At 38.9% G+C, this 23,779-nt stretch overlaps 1 protein-coding gene across 3 annotated transcripts; it reads right to left on the reverse strand.

The window, feature by feature from the left end:
- Positions 1-180: 180 nt before the first annotated feature.
- b3gnt2b (UDP-GlcNAc:betaGal beta-1,3-N-acetylglucosaminyltransferase 2b) lies at positions 181-23,596 on the reverse strand. Of its 3 annotated transcripts, none has more exons than XM_026190168.2 (3): positions 23,389-23,596; positions 8,914-9,058; positions 181-3,608 (listed from the first exon to the last, which is right to left on the reverse strand). In XM_026190168.2, the coding sequence occupies exon 3, from the start codon at positions 3,581-3,583 to the stop codon at positions 2,390-2,392; it is 1,194 nt and encodes a 397-aa protein (XP_026045953.1). In that variant the 5' UTR covers positions 3,584-3,608; positions 8,914-9,058; positions 23,389-23,596; the 3' UTR covers positions 181-2,389. The 3 variants fall into 3 exon arrangements, with proteins under 3 accessions (XP_026045953.1, XP_080143702.1, XP_026045954.1); XM_080287576.1 differs by lacking the exon at positions 23,389-23,596 and adding an exon at positions 12,412-12,579; XM_026190169.2 differs by lacking the exon at positions 23,389-23,596 and adding an exon at positions 11,519-11,779.
- Positions 23,597-23,779: the final 183 nt, after the last annotated feature.

Genomic DNA, 23,779 nt, shown 5'->3' on the forward strand with positions numbered 1-23,779 from the left:
TATATCTTGCTTTGCATGTGTGTATCTTTAGGTTAACTCCTGCTTTAAAATGCTTGTTATTAGAAAAAAAAAGTGACTTGAAGTTTAAAAAGCATCAAGATTTTTTGTAATCAGACGTGATTGATTTTTCTAAATTCTCATGTACATCCTTAGAAACCATAAAAATCACATAACAGCATCTACAAAACCATTAAAATATAGCTTTATTGAAACATGATGTTAAAGCGATCACATTTAAGTTTGCGTGACATACAGTACATACAAACATCAGGCACAGATTTGGTAATCATCTTTGACTCGTGCAGGCAGCGAAAAGTGTCTGGAACTCACATTAACCAAAGTTTAAAGAAACCACACACAAAAAAAAAAAATCTTTCTGTGGGTTAAAAACAACACAGATACTCCACATAAACTTTGATTAAATAGAAAAAACACACAATGAAGGAACAGCCACAGGCCTTGTTACATTCAGCTGAATTTCCTTCATGATCCCCAGCTTGGACACATTCGGGACATTCAGGCCAGAAAAACACTGACTGTTCAAACTTGGATAAATTGTGCACCTTTTCCAATCAACAAATTCAACACCCACACACCTGTAGACAATCATCAGGCTGAAGCAACAATTAGAAAGCGATGTAAACAGTTCAGGCAGCCGCGAAACTACACAGTGAGGAGTGCAACGATTAACGGCATGTATGTCAGCAGTGACAGCGCTATGCACACAACAAGTGAAATATTAAATAATCCAGAAGCATGAAATACACGTCTTTCAGGTTCTTATCTTCTCTTTTTAGTGTTGGTCTTATCCTGCATGAATATACTGAAGTTCAAAAAGAAAAGAGGAAAAACAAGAGACCTGGTGCGATTATCTGTAGGATGATTTCCAAATGTCACATAACGGATATACGAAGGATGTAGAGACTAACACAGAGATAATTAATAAGCCGATGCTTTAAATAAATCAGGTGGTTGGCAGTTTGGGAGTCGTGGGATCGCCACTGTTTACAAAGCTCTTGCAAAAAATGTTTTGTTGCCGCCAACCTGACCAGCAGGGGGAGCTCTAACAGAGACGAAGTAACACCATTACCCTTCATGCTGTGTGCGAGTCAAGCATCTCACCGTGTCGTGCATACAATACTGCTCAGAAGGAATTTTATGAAATACGAGGGAAAGGTAAATATGTGCAGGATGTCTCTTGTCAGGTGAATGAACCTAAACAACAATGAGCTAAGGATCAACTTTTAAATAAAACACAAGTTCACACACACTTTAAAGCTTTCACCAACACACAGAACCCTTAAGAGTCTCTTGCAAAACCCACGGACACTTTAATCAAGTAACAATTTGTGTATGTACGTGTTCAGCCTGTTTTAAAGAATCTAGACTCACTCAGGTCACAGTAAAGCAGCATTTATCCTCATTCAATGCTTTCCACGGGCACATAGCAAATACGTCACACCGAACGCTTGAAATGACACACCTGTGAAAATGTACTTTGGGCTTTTGTTAAACCTTTTTGAACCTGAAGCTGATTTAGACCAGCATTTGGATTTCTCTGAGCCCCGACCGGCCGAGCTGCGGAGAGCGAGGCTAGACATCCCTGTCTCATTTTAATTGCTCCAACGTTGATCAGCCACACCAATTAAGGGAACTGCTTTTAAGAAACCACAAAGGTGGCTTCGGTAAAGAGACCTGGCCTTTAAAAAAAACATTTCAGCAGGTGGGTTTAATGTTGTGGCTGACTGAGAGCAGAGTCTCACCAGTGGAAACTGAGGAAATGATGTGAACAAAAACTCTGAGCTTTAGAGTCGTGAGTAAATACTTCTGGGAGTGTGGTTGGAAATAGCAGCACAATCTAAGCCTCCAGCTATGACTACAAGGAAGTGTTCACCGGGAATGCAGGAACTACTGTTTTTCAGTGTTCAGAAAGCAATCAATTGCTTTTACTCACTTCAATAACCTGACCAGCATGTTATAGCTTAACCAAAACGACCCTTGGGTGCCAGGCAGACACTTTCCAGCTCTCATTTATTTAATACAGCATTGAGACACTTTGTGGTGGAGGTGACAGTGTTAAAGCACATAAAGGCCATATAAATAGCTGTGATATAAATATATGAACTCAAAGATATTCACTTTGGGTGAAGGTCCTTTGAAAGTTAAGCAGAGTTAACTCCTCTGTGGAATAGAGCCATAATACAAAATGTGAAAAATCAGCGCCGCCCTCATTTTTTCAGGCCACAACGCTCAACCAGGCAGAGGATCCGTGTGGACATCGTAGTAATATCTTAACTTAAAGCTGCCAACTTTTAAAGTTCAAGTTAAAATATTTGGCCCTTTGGCCTTCCTTGTGATCTATCCTGACATGTTTTCAGACTGACTGCAGTCACTGGCAGGTCAGGTTGGGTCTACTGAGCCAGGCCCAGATCTGGATCATCTCCTGTGGGGTCCTTGGGTGAACCAGCATTAAGCTCTTGTAAGCGCAGGGGTTTGACCTGTATTTCTCCTCTATGTTAAAAGTCCTGAAGCCTTTGTGCTTTTCGGGGGCCAGCCCCAACTTACGAAGACACATACCCGTGTAGACGTCATCTATTGGGTACAGCGCTACGCGCTGAGATGCGTTATGCAGGCGAAAGGCGATGTCACCTGAATAAAGGTAGCCGCCTCCTCCTGCGTACGGTGGGTAGATTCCAACATACATGCTCTCTGGTATGAAGTATTTGACCCTCTTGTCTCGGTGGGGCCCCGCATTCGTGATCACATCACCCACAAACAGGTCCTTGGCTTTGGGTCCCGAGAGCCCCTTGAGAAAGTCCATGATGCGGTAGGTGTTAACGAAGACGTCGTCGTCGCCTTTGAAGATGAATTGGGCGCCGGAGCAACGTGCCTGGATCCACTCCAGGAAAAGAACTTCTTTGACAGTCAAATTGAAAAACGAATCACGGAAATCCCACTGGATGATGTCTTTATGGCGGGCGTTCTCAAAATGCAGCATACCAGACAGATCTGGGTGGTGGTCTCCAGGTGTTGCGTTACCAAGGAGGAAAATGGTAACCACTGTCCGATTGGCTAATACGCCTGCTTTTCCCCAGGACTGGCGGATGGCCTGGCGGCGATCAAAGTGAGGCACCAGCGATTTGACAGCCAGCAGCAGAAACGGTGGCTCCTTGCAGATATCCATCTGGTCCATAATGATCGGGTAGGAGCGGCAGCGCATGTAAAGCAGGAAGTCCTTGAAGCGGGGCAGCAGGGAGTTGTAATCTTTTACCTGAGTGGTCACCCTGAGGTTAGGCTGACAGACGTTGGATGTCAAACTGGTGTCATTGAGCCACTCAGGGATGTCGCTGCTGCGGTTCGTCATGAAGATGTGATTGCTGTGAACGTCCAGAATCTGCTGCTGGCGGTTCCAGTAGGCCGAGCTGGGAGCCACTTTAGCCCAGAAGCGTTTGGAAGGGATAAGAATCTTTTGATGTCCACTTTTGTCTTGGTTGATGTTCCGCGAGATGATGATGAAGATAAAGAGGTTGACCATAGTCAGTGACACCACAACCTTAAGCCTCATCTTTGGCAGCAGCCCCATGACAGATTACCGCACACGCTGACACCTGTGCAGACACACAGAAGAAGAAACAAAGACTTTAGTCTTCACTACAAACTGATCTTTAGTTTTCATCTTTTACCTTATTCTCAAATCACTCAGGTAATTTCAGGTAGGAGGAAGCACGAGGGAGAACAGTTATCTATGGTGAAATGAGCAGGTTTACAACTTCCCTCTGTTGAGAAACAATGGGTGGAAAAAGGAAGAGAAGACACCTCAACCACACTGACAAAACGATCACATGGAAACCCCCGTTTGTGTTGTAAGACGTTGTGTAAAACTATGTCAGAATAGTTTGTTTATCCAAAGCAACAGCAAGATCACGTATTGATCTGATCAAGAAGGTCAGAGGTCAAACTGCTGATAAGACTGAAGCAGAGTGGTGTCATCTTCACACTGAATCACTTGACTTTTCACAGGTTGACTGTATAATAATGCTTTGTTTGTTTGGCTGTCATAGTTACTTCTGAGTGAACATGCTGGTTCACTCAGAAGTGATGGCTGTGCTTTCCAGTGAGGGTTAAACTGATTTCTTACAAAACACTTAAAAACTTCCTGTAAAACTTATGAGGTGGCATGTCTCCATTATCACCATAATCAAATCACAGGTAGGGTAGTTTTTTTCTTGGAATAATTAAAAACAAAAAATACTCCTCCTACGGCAGACACAAAGATAATTTAACTTTGAGCTACCTAACTAGATCTGCAATCATCAGGCCTTGCTATTTTGTTCACTTTATTTATGTGTGTTCATGCAGCATGCGTTCACAACTGTGAGCCTGAACTGATCTAATTACCAAGCTGCGTGTCCAGACCAGTCCAAACTAAATATGAGAAACCAATTAGCAAATGATCTGCTTGGTGTAAGGAGAGTTCAAGTTTACCACATTAACTGTCGGGATGAAGCACGATAAGGTAGTCTGCCTGAAATCACAGCATACACCTGCATTTCCACTGACAACATGTTTACTCGTTTACTACGCCAGAGGGCAATTTAACGGAAGGCAAACATTTGAGGATTCATTGTCCTCCTCTCTGCTTTTGTATCCTTTGCTTAAACCAATAAGAAATGAGGACGACATGTGAGCTTGAACAGACAATACCGTCCTTTCAGGAGGCTCAGCTGTGCCTCAGGTTTCTGTTTAGTCACGCTTTCCCCTCTGAAAATGTCCTTACCTGGAGTTCCCCTCACTTTCTCCTTTTTCCTGCAGACCAGTGAAGCAGCCACTTTAACGCAATATTTTCATCAAGTTATTGATAAACTACATGTTTTGGTACTGCTTAACCATACTTGTGACAAAGTCTAACCGAGTAAATGTTTTCACTGTGAGGCTGCACACTTCTGGGCAAATTTCCAATCTTAACAACACTCTGAAGTCATAAAGACTAAAAGTAAAATAAAAAGACGACTGGATAATGATATAAGATTGCAAGCTCTGAAAGCCAAAAAGGGTCTGCTCATCTGGGAGACATTAGGGCTCATTTAGGGAAAGTGCTTCTTGATCGTCTCAGTCAGAAAAGCCGCTCCCCAGCATTGCTTCCAATCGAATAATTTCAGTGATTTCAATGAGATAAAGACTTTTGCTGCTGTTATTTATTGTTAAAAATCAAGCGCAGCCTCTTCTTTTCTGCTTTTTGGCACGACCGAGGTGCCTGTTTGCTTTCACTTTCCTCTCATCTGCGTCTGCAGACATCTCATCGCAGAGCTTTTGGGACAGACAAGACACTTTGAGTTATATTTTAGGTTTAAGGAAATCCCGTTGTAGCATTAAAGATTACAAGACACAGGATTTGTTTGCTGTTAACCAGGCACAGGTAGGTTATGAGGCACTAGTTTGTGTTGCTGGGGATTTTCATTGTATCTGACAACTGTTTAGTCTTTTTTTTTTTTAGAAACATTTGGGTGTAAGGGTACTGCTCATTGGTGTGTTTAGAGATGGTGTAGGTGTTTTTAATTCTAAACAACTTACAAGAATTTAATTTTGCCTTCACCTGTTTCCACCAGGTTTTGGCCCCAGAGAGCCGAGTCAGGACATTAAGACTTATTTATCTTCATTACAATTATCAATGTAAACAGCTCAAAAAGCGGTGCGAGCTCTGCCTGATGAGCTAACAGATCTGAACTGCTCCCTGGATCCTTCCTGCCTCTGTATTGTGTTGCTCTCTCAGCCTCCTAGCAACAACTCTCCACTGCTGCACTCCTGTTTGCTCTTCTTTTTCTATTCCGTGAGCCTCGTTCACTCCTCCTCACTCTGCCCGTCTCCATCAGGTTTCCTCTGTTCCTTTGAATTTGTTCTGACTCAACGCAGGATAGGAATACATCACACTTATCAGTATTATATCACCAAACAGACAAGCATGGACTTATGCTAGTTTTCCTTCAATCTCCTCTTCTCCCTTACTCTCATGGATAATTAAGCTTTCCCTTCCTCTGCATCCCATACAAACAAGATCACTTCTGGGAAACAAGTGGGTGGGTCGGTGGGGGAGGCTTCTTAAGAAGAAAGCTAAACAACATGTAGATGAAACCACAACTTCTGGACCTGTAATTAACCACCAGTAGTCTGCAGCAAAATCCACGCATACCTGCCTAAGTCTGGCTGACCATCTGCATTTGGTTTAAGACATTAAACTCAGTCATAGTGTTTCACATCGAGGCCATTTTAGCTGAAGCAATTAAGGCATGTTGGTGGTTTGACACACAAATATCATGCTTCTAGCTGTCAGCATTAAAAAGACAAGGTCTACACTTGTGGTTGACACTCACACAAAAACAGATTAGGCATAGTAAGGTCATGCACCAAACTTTAAGCTATAGTTTCAGTTCTTTTGCATTCAGTCAGTGTTGTTAGAGCTGACTCCAGCTTAAAGACAGTTAAAATCAGTTCACACATGATTTTCTTAATCTTGAAATATACATTAAATGAAAAACAAAACTTAAAGATGTGGAGGCACTGGAGGATGTGGAGATGTCTGGTCACGGTTAGTTCCTGACTTGAGCGCATTTGACAATAAAGCCTGCCTTGAAAGGACAGCTGGCAAGTGACAGCCCTCCTGCTTCTGCTGGGACTACTGTGGTTTTTCTATGTTAGGTTGCAGTTTCCTGGTAGGTAGAGTTAATCAGTGCAACTGGGAGCACCTGGCCAGTTTCTCTCATTTTACACAACACATTCGAACACTCATTCAACCAGTAACACTACTGACTAACAAACCTCATAATGTAACTTGAGGTTTTTGGATTCTTTGGGTTAATAATTCATATATTCTGGTTTAACACAGAATCTCTCTCATAATTTGTTTTGGCTCATAATGTCTTCATTATATTATGATATGTCTTTCCATGCCTGCGAGCCCACTGAGGTCCGCTTCGGCCTGAGTGACTTAAATCCCATCAGACAGTGGGTGCAATGGTCCATGCCTGCCTGTTCTTTTGGGACTGTGTGGACTCTTCCTACCGATCTACATTACAATCAACTATCTACGGCAGCAGACTTCAAAGTATAACAGGAATGACTATTCGACCGTCGGCCTTCCAGATGTCTGTGTCCATGTCTGCAACACAGTATAAGCAAGGCATAAGCTGGACTATGACACGGGCACGCTCACCACAGGAAGTGTGAGAGACCTCGAGTGATCAGAGGCAAAAATCAGCTCCAGACAGCTGTTACACAATTCTTCCACCATTTCTTCCATGGAAAACTTATGAATTTTACTTCCTCTGGAGCTCAGTGACCAAAGGCTTACTTATAGGTACGCTAAAGGACAAGTAAGTTCGAAAATTAAGGGGCGGGGGAAAAAGTGCAGTGCTGCAATGGCAAGAGGTGAACTTAATTCATTACACAAAAAGACATCAGAGCTTCAAAGCAATAGAAAAAAAGTCACCGTTATCATGTTTCATAATAACTGGAAGCAACTGAATTCAATTGTCTGGCCCCACCAAGTATGCTGGAAAGCTGTCTGCAAGTGAACACAACTGACTGATGGCCTTCTTGATTTGATTAATCTAACTAGATCTAGTTACCTCATAAAACCTCATCAATGTATTATTTTTAAATGGACCCTCATTTTAAGGATATGCAAAAACACATTTAGATCCAGAACATAAGCAGTGCCCCAAGAAAAGACAGTATGAGTCACATCCTGTCATCACAGGAAGCAGTGCACACCTATACTTGTTATGGTGCAAAGTACTCCTAAAAATTACAAAATAAGTGGACAGAAAGTTTTATTGTATTTTTTCTTAAACCGACTGTATGCAGAATCCACACAGAATGAGGAAAAAAAGTCGAATTATTAATAAACTAATAATAAGAAATAGTCTCACTGTGGTAAAAGACAGCAATGGAGCATGATAACGGTTCAGGCAGAGATGAAGAAACGCAATGTCAAAAAGCAGTCTGCAAACATCCGCAGTGGCACTTTTATTGCTCACAATAAACCTTTATGGCTCTTCTTTTGCAGAATTCGTCTGACTTGGCTTTAAAGATAAAAGATAATTATACTTTATTTAGATAACGGATTCCAAGACAGTCAGGCTTCTTTTACACAGATACACTTGACTACTTTGATTCAAGTCAACCATCAAAAGATGCCTATTAAAAACCTTTGTGGTATGATTAGGATTTTTGGGGGGTTAAAGGACTATACATTATACACTGAAACAATAGCATGTAATCTATTTTTGATTTTTTTATTCCATATAGATACAATTTCCCACCATCGGGACAAGACCTCTCTGTGTGTACTTTACATGTTCTTCCTGTATCTGCGTAGGTTGTCTATGGGCACTTTGGTGTAGTTTGTAACATAATTATCTGATCCGCTTTTAAACCTCTCTCCATTATTCATTAACTTTATGTTTATCTATCATGAAGCTTGTGGTGACACCATATGGTGTCGGGTAACAAACAGGTCTGTGGGATTGTGATGAGGTCAGTAATTTACCAGACAACACTAGACTGTGTTTGACCAGTGTGGCTTCCACCTGATAAAAAGGTTCACTGAGGTAAGCCATCCCACCTGAGTGGGGGATGGGTGTGAGACACTACAGAACAATGGCAGCTTGAAGGGCTGGGTTTGTACGCTTCTTAGTGGACCTTAATAGCTTTCATTATTATGTTTAGATGGCTTTAAATACTATACTGTGGAGAGAACCGATGAACAATGCACCTTCCTAAAACCTTAAACTTCATGTGTAAACATAACAGAATATAGCTATACAGATCTAAATGAGAGTCTTAATGTGACAGACATGCCAAGAGATGCACTGCCTATTCAAAACATTTCCAACGACGCACATTGTGTGATCTTACCTGTGCAGGTGAGTGGGCCTCTTCAGCTCTTGTTCTCCTGGTGTCTCCTCAGCACTTTTACCCCATACTTTTGTGCACTGTCTGGGGACAACAGCCAATGGGGAAAAGGGATCGGGAAGGGGAGGAGGCAGAGAAAAGACTGAATCTGCAAATGAGAGAGAAAGAACCCAGATGTCAATATTGAGGAAGAGAGCATGAGGACAAAAAAGACATCAGTTCTAATTTTATATACTGAAAGTGTGCTTCTTAAAGAAAGAACCAATAACCCTGATTTAAATACAAAATGATAAATATATCTTTATTAGTGTTTCTAGTAGAAGAACTGGTGAAGTCTGACCTCTGTGAGCAGTCATGATTGGGTGGGAGGGTGTATACAGCTTTTAATAATAAAATACAGTTTTATGTGTGATATTTGGAACAGATGTAGATTTGCTGTTAATGAAATTAAAACCCTGGTGTCAAAATTCACAGTAAAACAGAACTTGGTTTCATTTAATTTCACTTCAGGGAGGTTCAATCATTACTATGATTTATTTTTGTATCTTTTCACGGTTTTCATTTTTTTTATTTTTAAGTTAAGAATTTTCCTGACAGGTACCACAGGACAAAATGTGTCGACTAAATCTATGTGAAAGTAACAGAGCTGGTTTCCAGAGGGAGTGCTTTCTTAGTACAACAATAAGTAATTCCCCGTGTACAGTATTCTTACTTGAAATGCAGATCCTAACTTCATGCTGCATATAAACATGGCACTCTGATTGCCCAGTGGTACAAAAAGTGGTTCACTTCTTAACACGGTATAGTGCTATGGCAGGTTATGCTGCAAACCTATTTAGAAGAAGTGCGCTGCCACTCATGATCAACATAGCCAGGGTTTCTTTGTGTTAGCTGACTTGACAAAAACCAAAAATACTGGCCACTTCCTGTGCTACCTCTCAGGCTCCTAGCAGACACACTTATATTATCGATTTCAACATCCTATGTCACCCTTTTCTCAAGTTTTTGCATTCACAAGAGTTTCAGAAAACCTTTGACCTTTACGCCAAGATCACTGAGATTCAAACTCATTTGATATTTTTAAGGAGCACACCTATGGTATCAATTTGAAGTTCCTATGTTGCCGTGTTCTCGAGTTATTGCATTCACAAACTTAGGCGCCAGAGAGATTTGGTATCATGACAATGGTTTTAAAAATTTACCAACTGAGCGTCAATGAGACATTATCAAAAGGAACAGATGATAGATACAGACAGGACAAAGTCTTCTGAAGTCTTGTGATTTGACGTCTATAAATGCTGAGTGATTCAAAAATCAAGCAGAGGAATTTTCTAATCTGTGTTCTATTAGCTGCGGTTCCAGAAGTGTCAGAGAAACAGATCAAGCAGAAAACATTAAGACATTTTCTGCATCACCAACTGAACCGATCTCCCGTGACAATGTGACGCACAGTCTGCATCCCTGTAACTTTATGACTGAACTACATTCACTGGTGTTTGTAACACATGACTGAACAGACTGCATGTGGGACTTTTTCGTATAGCAGCAGATAATGTCTATTACACTTAGAGCAGACCGTAAATTAAAAACAAAAACAAAAAACAAATCAGTGAGTATGTGGTGTCTCTAGCTAATGTTTAAACTTTGAACATAACCTGATCCTGACCAGGTTATGTGTTCAGAACAAGTTGCCATAACGATCTAGCGAGGTAAAAAAGAACAGTGAGTTTAAGCTTGCTAACCCATTTAACTTTGTAGCACACCTCTCTGCTCCGGTGTAGGTTATGTTCCAGATAAGAGACCAGTGAGGCGCTAAATGTATTTATTTATTTATTTTCTTAGACAGAAATGTTTGCATTTTTCTCTGAGCACCAATCAAGAAATGGTTTTAGGAGCAACTTTATATTTTATTCCCCTCTATGTTGCAGGAAATTTTATGATAATCTGACTTTCCCATATATTCAGTAAAGTGATAAATTAAATGTATACAGTCTGAGCCTGAGTTTATCTGATATACAGTTTGCCTAGAGGCTAATCACACTTACACATTTGTCTAATATTTTTAAATTTGCTGCAGCTAAAAGAAAAAGGATAACATCTCACTAAGCAAAACAAACAACATAGTTTATTAACTTAAAAGAATATCCAATTATTTTGTCCAGCTGACATGTCAGATCCTTTCATGCGCTGATGACATACTGACATGTTTGTTAAGTTAGTAATTTTTACAATACTTTTTTTGCACACTTTCAGCACCATATACACACACTCTACTTCTATAATCGCATACAGACACACACCATGACCCTCCTACCTCAATTGTCAATCCTTAATGTTTAAATTCCATAAAAATTTAGTTACTGCCACAAAACTCTGGAGGCTGGTCACTCAAGTGCAGGTAAACATCTGACTGACAGCAAAGCCATGAAACAGACTTCACATTCATGAAACACAGTGCAGACTATTATCACCATCTCACCGAAAGACAGGAGGGGTTGCTGTATTTAACAGAGCTCTTCTCTCCACAGAAACTAGACTTTGTGCTGTTCAGGACTAATACTTATTTTCAGTTTTAGAGATTTGTTTGCTTACTAATATTTGAGCTTACCCAAGGTACTTTTCCTTCTTAAGAGTCCTTAAATCTGAGCTTCTCCTCCTTACACAGACATGCCGTTGCATGGATGTCTGCATAAAATCATCTCTCAAAGCATTTTGACTTTAAATTGTGTATGGGAGCAACTAGCAGGATCTTAAATAAACTTGTACAGTTTGTTTTTGTTAGATAAATCTCTCACAAACAGAAAGAAAGATATAAATATAAAGAGAAAAGTGAAACACAAACACACACACGCAATAATAATCTAATGCTTTTGCAAAAGACTGATGTAGAAAGCTCGTTTTATACAAACATGACTGGGTTTTGTTAATCATTAAACTGCCTGTGTGTGCTGGTTAGATATGAGAGGACAGCAGATAGCAAGCATAGGCAACCTCTTAACGAAACAAACTGAAAAAGCCACCGGAGGATGGCCAAACAATTAAAATGGAGTTAATCATCGAAAGGAACGCCTGGCTTTGTTCCATTTCCGTTGCTTCTCATGCTTTCCATTGTGTTTGTTTGACCATGCTGAGAAACTTTCCTCTTTTCTTTCCTGCATATGCTCCTGTACATAAGTTATTTAAGACTAAATAACAACAGTTTGTTGGGCAAAAAACAAAAAAAACCTCCCAAAACAAAACTACAATGCAAGTGAACAATGCAAAAGAAAACTGTGCAGTTTTCCTATTTAAAACATTATATAGACCACGATGTTAATGCTAAAAATTAATTACAGAAACCTCTAGTGAAAAACAAACAAACACATTTTTGGGTTTAGATTGTGAGTCTTGGAGGGCATCTAAAATGGACATAAAACATATTTTTGCAGCTCTGGAAATTTCACGAGTCTCTAAAATGCTGAAAAAGGCAACACAAATTTCAAAAGTGAAAAATCAACACACCTCTTTTTACTTTAAGGACCTGTCTGACCCCGCTGAAGCTGACATCTCCAATCACTTCTGTCTCATTTTACTGCCGCTAGGCTTTTCGTACTAACTGCAGATGAAAACACTAATTACATTTTTAACAGTGAGGTTAAAGCAACGTTAACTGCCATTACTATTCAGATGAATGCACAACTAATGAAGCTCCACTGATCAGCCACGCCCTTCTCAACGTAAAACTTCATCATTTTTAGGAACTCAAAAACAGAAAATGTATCTAGGACATCCTCTTCACTAGCTGGTTGATATTTGTGGGCTTGTTTTGCAGCAGGTCTGGTTAGCACACATGTCCTACACACTCACGGTTGCAGAACACATGTCCTACACACTCACGGTTGCAGCACACATGTCCTACACACTCACGGTTGCAACCCTCCCAAAGTTGTGTGAAACAGGTCAGCAGGACAGAGAAGCCTAAAAGGCTCAGGCTGCTAACTGCTGTGTGCGAGTGATAACAGATAAGTCTCCTCCACAGGCCACGTCAGGTCTGTGGACAAAGTTCAACCTTCAATTGATAAAGGCTAAAAAAAAATTAAAGATAAAGAGTCTAACCATTTAGAGGAGCATGCACCTGACTTAAGGGACGAATATTTATTGCAACTTCCCTTTAATTTTTTTGACCAGTGTTTATGCTGAAGGTAAAACATCTCGTCTCTGGCACCACTTACGATATTTTGGTTTCACATTTAACGATTTCCTCTGTGGGTGTTACCAGTGGCAATGCATCGCAGTGAAAACTGGCAAAGCAATGGGCAGGTCCCAGTTTTAAGTTTTTCCTTCTAGAGCGAGTGGAGTTTTCAGCATCCTCTGGATCAAAAACAGTTTTTCCACCACATAAAGAAACTGAGCAAAAAACCTGTTAATGATTTGAGGTGACAGAGCCACTGTTCTTGATTTACCTCTCTGTGGTCTGCTTAATAAATTCAACAACAATAAAAGTCAAGGAAAGGAACGCAACAGCCACCCATACCAAGCTAAAAATGGATCTGACTGGAACACTGTCACAGATTTTTGTTTAAACAAATGTCCCATGAAGCTATACAAAATGAATCTTGGGTTATATAAATAAAGCATGATAATTACTGATGATACTCAACAAGAGGATTACTGCCTGTCCCCAGTCAGGATCATCTCAAGTACATTTTGACAGTATGCATCTAGAAGTTCATCATTTCCTTTTATCTCTCTGACATTGTAATGCATTATAAAAGCACTTTGAATTACCTTTGTATATGAATCATCATTATCCATGGATTGTAAATTGTTGAGCAGACTCTCTTCACCTTTGTAGGTTGAAACTACCAAAGATAATTTTTTGGGGAGTAATACTTCATACAAGACTAAGATATTACTGTACGAAAAATGTGGGTCTAATGGGGACACGGTGCAAAGAGAGGAGGGCCATAAATAGCCTGAAGGCTGCAACTTAAAGAGGGACTGTCTGAGCTGGAATATATCCACCAAATGTCATGGCTCCTTCTCAGAATTTTCCATTGATGTGAGACAGTCTCCTAATTTTATTTGTTGGTCCTGATCTCTGTGTTGGTTTTATTAAAATGCAACACATGCATAACTAGCCTTAGAGGACATTCTGTTAAAAATCTCCCATTCATCCTCATCGGAATTACTATAAAACCACAATAACAACCTAAATATTTCAACCTAGAGGTCCCAAAAAATTGATTCCGTTCATCATCCAAGTTAATTGGATGAGTGACAAAACGTTTCTCCCACTGAAAACGCTACGTCCAGACAAACAGAATCAACCTTTAGGGTTTTACTTACCTCAATGATTGAGCATGCACCGAGACAAGCAAGAGGTCCTTGAAGTATACAGGGTGGGATTATGTTCCTGGTTTTGTACATGAGACCCAACAACAACAACAACAACAACAACAACAACAATCCTAAAATAACAAAAGCCCAAAAACTGAAGTAATATCAGGAACACTAATTTCCTTATCCAAATATGGCTATGGGGTGGGTTCTACGGGGCGAAGAACAGCTCTCAAGCTCTGCACATTTATTCTCAAAACAACCTGAGGAAATGTTCTTTTTTTCCTCCTAGTAATGCTAAAGTGACCATTTCTAAGCTACAGTATAGTGATGGGGAAAGGAGAGACATTCACTGCCTCACAATAGCACTGGAACTTAAAATAGACTGGAATTTCTCATTATCAACAAATACTTGTGACCCTGGCTACACTTAGGCCACCTGCTAGTCATTTGCTCACACTCAGCACACACTGAACTTAGGTAGTGTCACTCCAGTGTGACCTGATGAGCAAAGATGAAGTGCACTCTGCAAAACGAATCATGAACTTCCAGTCTTTAGAGAAATGCATTGACAAGACCCTCCCTGCAACTATGACAGATAGCCATGTTTCCACTGAAAGGCTAATTGCAAATAATGACAGGAACTCCTTGAGAAAAACAAAGAGATTAACCGAAGATCTCTGTCTCAAGGGATTATAGTGTACATCTTAAACATTATAAAGCTTGTAAAAATGAAGTGAGACATCCTAGAAAGTGTTTGCCAGTAAGAAAAAAACCTAAATGGTAGCTTTGTTTACAGAAATTATGCATCTGATGCTAATGCAGCAAGAAAGGAAATGGACTCTTTAAGCTGATCAAGTGACAATGTTATCACATCTCCCGAGGAAGACGATAAAAACGAGTAATTTTGCACCTGCACATTTAAATTGTGAAGAAAGCGTGTATGGATTCAGATGACTGCTAAGCTTTAGCTTTAACTCTACATTACACATAATTAAACACCACCAATATCTCAAGGTTTTCTTATGAATCTACCCTTCTTTTCATCCCCTGATAGTTTTATTAAAGTCACTATTTAACCCATGTTATTATGTGCGTGCCAGCACAGCCACAACCACCTCACCATGTATACTTCTCAGGCTCCTAACATGACATGGTGAGCTGCATGCTTTTTTGCTAAAAAATCTTTTTGAAGCTATTGCATTGTGCGTGCACAACTTTTCTTTATGTCAGACGAGATCAGAATCACATTATGATAACAAGATTATAGTTTTCCATGTATAATTAAATAAGGGAGAAAGTCCATAACTCAGACATCATTAGGCTGGAATCCTTGAATGACCTGTGATATCGAACCTACTTTGAAATATATGGAAGACCTTAAATCCACCTAGAAACAATACAAATGACAAGCCATGTGGTCTCAACTTGAAAATATCTGTCTGGTTCTTGTGCATTAGCGAACTCCTATAGCTGGCATTGCATCTACATAGTTACTATGAATGGCTAAATGGATACAGATTCTTAGGAACTGAGGCCAGGAAGTGGTTATGTGGCAAAGACAAGAAGCACAAAGACAATGGTTCACACAATGACTGTTGTCAAAAGGGAACTGATGTTTTCACATTTCTAAGTGTTTTATTATTGAGCATTTTTAATAATAGTTTAGATTTTCCACAAGATTCACCAAGAAACAATGCTTGTAAATTAATTGGGTGACAAAATAACCACTGACAATTTAGTTTCCATTATCTTTTTTATTTTGAGTTTGTGTGAGTTGTTGACCACTCATATGTTGCCCAACTCCAGTGTTCCTGTTACCAGACCGCTAAAAGCTACCTCATGACAAAGACTTAATGGAACAGGGGAATACAACAGTAACAAGATGACTCATTAAGGATGCAACAATTCACATTTCCATTGAAAGTAACAGCTTATAATATGAACTTACATGCGTAAGTGGAGAAGATGATACATTTTCCAATGATCTTTTATCAGTTTAATAAAGTATTACTCTAACCTTCAGTAAATTAAACCCTACTTACAAAAAACAACAACTTAAAAATCGGTGAATTTCTTTTGCTAAAAAAGTGGGCATCAAAATCTTTACTTTTAAAAGCGGACAACTATAAACCATCAACAAGAACTATGTTGTGAACCATTAACTTCAACAGTTCAACAGTAAGTTTTAAAATTAGGAGATTTAGTGAAACTACAGACACTATTAATTATGTTTAAGGCTAAAAATAATACTTTGCCTTTCACGTTACAAAGTTTCTTTTCAATGGGTGAAGACAGCAGAAGGAAATTTCATTTTAAGCATCAACTAACTAGGACTACACAAAGATTAATGAGTCCAACAGTTAGGGGTATACGACTGTGGAACTCTCATTATAATCTAAAGAACTGTACAAATTTACATTGTTTTAAAAAGTCTAACATGTCTAAAACAATAATTCAATATGAAGAATATGAACCAAATTGGAGTTAATTGAAGAAGGTTTTTTTTTTTTTTTCCCTCTCTCACGCTTTCTCTCGCCTTATTTTATTCTATTTACTTATTTTTTCTCCTTGTGTATTATATGAAGTGGTATATTGCTGATTGTAAATTTGATGTTTGGTGTGCGTTAGGATCTGGAGATAAATGTTAGTGTGTTCCTTGGTTATTAGTTGGATTGCAGATGGGGGCAGGGTTTAATAAGAATATTTTCTTCTTCCTGCTCCTTTTCACGCATTGTTACAGTGTTATACTGAGAAAAAGCATGGTTTGTGTGTATGAAAGGACAAAACTGTTAAAACTGTTGAACCAAGTGTGAAATAAATAAATAAATGAAATGACATGAAATGAAAACGCACCTTCAAACTTTCTCCAGGTGGTTTTCATATACAAATAAAGCCAAGGATACAAAGCAGTCTAAACTTTAACTTCGTAAAATGGCTCGGCTTCTTTTAGAGTACTATTGACAGCATAAACGTAGGACCCAGATAAAGACAAAGTAGTACAACTCAGTCAGAAATGCTGTCTTTAGTTTCCTCAGTGTGCCATCATCCTGCAAGTCATCACTTACATTAGGCAGTTCTGTGAGTGTCCTGGCTATTATACTGGCATCACTTTAGTTTTCCTCCCATTATCATTAATGTCTTTTTAAGCCCACTGATGTATTTGCCATATTCTGGAGCGACCACGGACTGTAACATTATGGATTAATTCTGTCTACTCAGTAAGCTGTTTTTAATGGATCTTGGGAAACAGCGGCAGCAAAGCAATTTATAGCTGGTGCTAACTTGTGTGCAAATGCACATCTCTTCATATTAGTGATTAAGAAACCCTGGTATTGTGAAACGACTCCGTTTCATGTGACAAAAAGTTGAACAAGCAGCCATTCTCTGTTTGAGCAGTATGTCTCAACCTTTGCGGTTTAACGGGGCTAACATTGAAAGGTTCCGTTTTGAGGCTGATGTAAGGAAAAGGAGAAAAGGCTTGTGTGTTTGATTTTGACAGTCTTGTGCAGAATACAAAAAGTCAGACTAGTTGAGCCTGGATGCGCAGAGAGATCTGAGCTGCTCTGCCACTGTATGACTGACTTTATGGCTCACTCCACCGTGAGTTGATCCCTGTTGTGGGTCCAATATATAAATAGAAAAAAAGGAATGAAATTCCAGACAAATGTTATAAAGGTACTGTTTTACCTGTTCGGCTCCTTATACTTTGCCACATGTGAACAATGTTAATTGTAATTTAGAACTCTTTTTCCTGGCAAAAGATGTTCAAGGTTTTTCCCAAGCTCAAAAAGCACAGTTTTGCATAAGGCTTTTGATTTCCCTTGATTTGTTTTTGTTTTCAGTTCACTTGAATTTGCCCATTTCCGTTTAGCTTCAGTGTCTGGTTTCTTCATTAGTCCGTTTAATTATCACGATATTAAGAGTAATTTCAGAATACATTTTACAATACAAGCCTTTCATGGAGGCAGTTAATGCACAATCACGCCAAGAATCACCCCAAAATCGTGCAAAGATATATTTACCAAATTGACAAGACAATGAAAAAATATTTTACTTTTACTTTGGAATGTGTACACCCCCCCTATAAAAAATATTATATATATATATATATATATATATATATATATATATATATATATATATATATATATATATATATATATATATATATATATATATATATATATGCTAGATGTTTATTAAATAATGAGTAAACATGTGTACAAACATTTTTAATCACAGCAATGCTGAGGTTTATTTGGGGAGGTGGAACCAGATTTATTTATTTTTTTAATGTAAAAGAAATTCTGTTGTATAGTAAACTAACTAAAACTTTATAAATACATTTTTCCCCATTTAAAAGAAGAGCTTACTGGTGGTGTTATGTTGACCTTCATATAAAATCATTTGAATAACTGAGAACAAAATTACTAACTTCTGTTGAGCAAACAATGCCCACGAAAGGTTTGCTTTTGATGTTCAGAAACTGAAACACGTGGTTGTGTGCATAAGTGACTGTGGTCACTTATGCACACATCTTGGCATTACTGCCAAGTTACAAGCTTTATAGCGTGTAAGAAACTAAACCAAAGAAAAACAAAGAACTCCCCCAAACTCTCTGGGTGTTGGATGTGATCATGAATATTTGAGAAAGAACAATGTTAACACCGTTGGGTAGCAAACAAATGAACAACATTTAGAGAAACTACGTGAACAGGCCAAATATTTATATTCACAGTTTGGGTTCAAGTGTTGACAGTAAGGTGATAATATTAATAAAAACTGATGGTAATTAATAGAAAGTAGAACAATATTTCTGTTTGAATGCAATGTTGTAATTCAGGCTCCATGACTGTCTAAAGGTGGTTTACAGTAAGCTGAATTAATTAGATTGTTTTTATTACTTTTTGTAGGCTTCTTATCTATTGAGCTGCATAATAACACAGCTTTTTTCTATATAGAGAAGTTTTTGGCACCCAAAGAGATTTTAGAACCAAAGAAAATCACCATCACCGTAAGAATTTTTTAAAAACAGTTTCTACATTTGGTTTTCATTTAATAATTTATAAACAATACCATCGTTTAGAGGATGTAGAGAAATACCTTATTAAACAACAGAAAATATATACTGCATTCACTGTACATGGGCACACGCGCCCCAAAGACTTCTTCTGGGGATAAGCAGTGTAACAAACCTACAGTGTGTGTGCTGTGCATGTAGCTTTGCTAAGTGAACATTAAGCTGTATAGCTGATCAGGCTGTGTGACTGGCTGTCTAAATGGGGCCTTGCAGATTTCTGTGTTAACGATAATGTGGTTATAGTACAGATCTATTGGGATGCCACCATAATTAGCACCACCCCTGGGTATTGCCAGATCTCCAGTTTCAGGATGTGCTTAAATTAATGACCTTGAAACAAGAGGAAGACGGCTGAAAAGCCAAATGTATGAATTCAACTCAGAGCAAAAAAGCAGCATATGCAGCAAATGTACTTCTGTACTTGTGTGAACTCTCTCCACTGTAGTATATGAGGAAGAAACCCTTAAGTAACATCAAGCCTAAAGTAAATAACCCTCACTCCTTTCCATGTTCCTTGAGCCACTAATTTGCTTACTACCCATGATGTCTGGAATATTAATGAAGAATTTGGGTGGTATGGATTAGATGAGGCGACACATTAATCTAGGGTCAAGGTCACAAGCCTTCAATTAAAAGGACACTTGAGTTTGTTCACTTCCTGCTCCGGAGTAGACATGAAAAGAAGTATCCTTTTAATTGGCCATTTATGCAAATAGCCACTGGAAGAAACTATAATAAACTCAAAACAACCTTCTGTTATATTTCACAACAGTGCAAAAAAACTGAAAACAATAGTCGTGTGTGGCTATCTATAGTGCACATGGGATGAAGCCCAAACACCTAAAAGGAAACCGTAACAGTTCCTCACCCTCCACAGAGAAACAATGAAAGCTGTTACTTGCGGAGGACACATATACTAAAGGAGGTACCCTCACACTTTCTTAAGTAGTTAGCTATCTGTCTATTAAGCTTCATAACCCGTGGATGGTCTCCAGCTCCACTGTATTGAACTCCTTAGTGTTACAGAAGCCTGCAATCGATATTCCACCAAAATGGTGGAGTAGGACCTTTTTAAACTACTGGATGAAGGCCTGGGGCCTGCCAAAATATCAACCTGATCAGCCTACAAGTAGGAAAACATAAAGAAGATGAGGTGCTGTTTGAATGGGGAGAATGAGGACTTACACACAGTACAACTGAATGCAATTTTCTCCACTGAAACAAATGAAATAATTAAAATAAATTTTAAGATACACTTCAGTGGCCTCCAAAATAAAGCCTGTGTGAGAAACACTGCTGTACAAAAATGTGTTAATAAATAGTAAATATTAGCAGAGCTTTTCTTCCCTCAGTGATGCATGTCTGTACGGTGATGGTATTAAAGACCGACTTAGCAACACAAACAAAAAACAGTCTCACTCAGATACAAAGGTCATTTGTATTAATGAATGTGTCTTTGCGGTTATTCATATTATGTTCTGCAGCAGCCAAAAACTAGGTTAGAAAAGGTACAAAAAATATATTAAATTTTTTTTTTTTTCTGTTTATCTTTATGAACTTTTTTTCGGGCTATATGATAACCCAACGGGCAGGGCTGAGATAGATTTTGGTTGCCCGACCGGAGATGTTGCTAGCTCCGGGACGTCGGGCTAGCAATTTTGCGAGCCCTGCGTTTGGTTCTTTAGTTGTCAGAATTGCTGTCTGAAGGCCAACAAAGATACCCAACGGATTTACTTTACCAAGCGGATCTTCACGGCCATTGGGCCATTTAAACTTTTTAACTTTAAGATGTCACACTGTGTCCATTTTTGGAATTATTGTGATTTAGTAAATAATTAATAAACAGTCACTTGTATAGAACGCCTTTTACTGTCACTATACACTTGTACAATGAGATACAGAGAATCTCCTACTCAGTGCAGCTAGCTACGATAGTATCTCATTCATGAATGATTAAACTAGGTTTATGCGAAACCATTAATCAATCACAATTCACACAGCATTATCGTCACAGGCCAAAGTTGGAAAAGTCACTAAGGGACACTAAGGGGGTAAAATTTGCTGGTTGACTGGCCAGGTTGCTCCCTCAGGTGTGTGGTCAAAAACAGGGTGCTGTCTATTTGGAGCTTAAAGATGAATGACTGTATAATAAACTGAAATTGTCAGACTATGTTTTTAGAGATATATTTTCAGACAATGAAGCCAAGATAACAAACACTGATAACACTGGAAAGTTTGGCTGTTTTTGTACACACCTGGGATTCTCTGTATTTTTCTTTGGCTGGCTTTTCACTTGTCACATTTATATCTGTGAATGATTACATTTCATGTATACTTTAATGCTGATACAGAATTTAGATGAATTGTACAGCACACTGTCGTAGAAAAATGTACATTTTCTAAGAGAAAATATCAGCTCTACCAAAATGAATTGATTAGACACGTTTCTGCACCATGTTTCTGTTGACCTTTTGAGTCCCTTTTTATTTTTCTTACTGTATCCAAATCAGTATGGGCTACACCCCTGATCTATAGTACAGCAATTTCAAATAAATATCATAGACTGGACAGATGTAATTTTAACAACATATTAAAACTAATACTGTTAATTTTGGCGCCTTTACATTCATTTTATCCACTTTGTATTCGTAATTCCATAACAGACCAGTCAGAAACTTCACCATGACTGATAAGCAATGCTCATCCTAAGTGTGGTTTGGATGTTTCTGTCTAAACATAGCACTGGTACAGGGCTGACGCACACACATCTGTGCAGAAAAACCCTTGGAAAATGTTGCTCGTGTGATTCAGAAATTTGATCATGAAGTGCATACACAGCAAAAAAAGGCAGAGAACAGACAGAGAAGGAAGAACAGACAGTTATATTGGGAACTTGTTTGTCCAGGTTTAACATTAACACCAAGTTTAAAACTAACTTTCCTCTGTGCTACTTTTACAGATTGTTTATATGTCCAAAGCAGGGAGGTCAAGCTCATTTTTAACTCAAGGGTACATACAGCCCTAGTTGATCATAAGTGGATCACTTGTTTAATCACTTAATGATAACCTACATGTTTGTGAAATTTCAACAGTGTATCTCCGTATTTTCACATTCATAGGCTTAAAGGCTCAAATTAGGTCCTATTTACTCCAGTTCCTAAATGAAATGCATTGCAGTACAATTAAACACATTTTTGAATTTTTTATTCATTCCTATTTTGAAGTTAGAATAAGGGAAGAATGTGTTTACAGTGATATGCGACTTATTTTCAGGGCATCTTAGGATGGTCAGCAAGAAAGATTATTGAACTTTTTCTATGTTGATTATTATGCAGTGATTTTACTGCTTAAACTTGGCTATATATGGCTAATAAAATAAATATTGACAAACATTTCCATCTTTAAGGTTTAAACAACATGCTGGAATCTGTAAAGATTTTTTTTTTAACTTCCCAGACATTTTCACTCCCAGAGATTGCTGGCACAGCTCACCAAGAATGAAAATGCATTTTGGATTTTAACCCTATTTAGTGGTCGAGACTTAACTGGGTAGTCCACCCCGGCCACATGTTTTGACACCCCTGCATTCGATGTGACACTTTTTGATTGAGAATAGCTACAAAAATGTCTTACTTTAGTTTTTGATTCAGTCACTTCCAAGTGCCCGAAGTGCTTTCAGTCTCGCTCAAGTTATTGTTAATCATAAACACATCTTTATAGGCAGCTTAAATATTTACTGCATTTAACCCCGAAACAGGTAAGTCCATTAATTCATTAAGGTTAGTCATTTAGCCCTAAAGCAGAATAATGCTGTATTTTTAAAGATAGTACTGCTTTACAAATGCCACGGCACTACGTCTTGTCATAGTCTGTTCTTCCTACTGCGTTTCTGGTTTCTTTCTTGAGTTTTCCTGAAAAGGAACAAGCACTTTTCATGTACAGTCCTGTTCCCCGAGTAACTCGGACTTTCCTGGAAACTTACTGGGTCGGTTAACTTACTATGAGGATCTAGTTCAGCTACTCGATATGACTGTTACTCCGGACAGGTGGGAAAAAATAAACTCGGTTGAACTCACTTGCTTGGCAGTCAGCCTAGAGACACTCCGACAGCGGCGAAATAGTGAAATAAATCCATCACGTGCCGTTTCCGGTGGCTAATCGTCGTCTGTTTACCGAGGACCTCCCGTTTTTTCCCTCCGCTAACAGCCGAGATCTGCTGCTTATCGCGACTGGTCTATTTTTTAACCGTCTCAATTGTGACTGCACTCGCGGTCGCGGCACCTCCCAGATCACGCCCTGTACAGTGACGTCACCTAGCGCGCGATTTATAAAGGCTATTCCATTATTAAAAGGCTGAAATTGTCAAGGCGTCATCATAAAGAGACCTTGACGAGTAGAAACCGGTTAGGCGACAGTAATTCTTCGAGCTTTAATTCCAGGGAACCAGACTTTCCTGTAATATTTTGA

This window comes from Astatotilapia calliptera, chromosome 13, assembly GCF_964374335.1.
Source record: "Astatotilapia calliptera chromosome 13, fAstCal68.1, whole genome shotgun sequence".
Classification (NCBI taxonomy): domain Eukaryota; kingdom Metazoa; phylum Chordata; class Actinopteri; order Cichliformes; family Cichlidae; genus Astatotilapia; species Astatotilapia calliptera.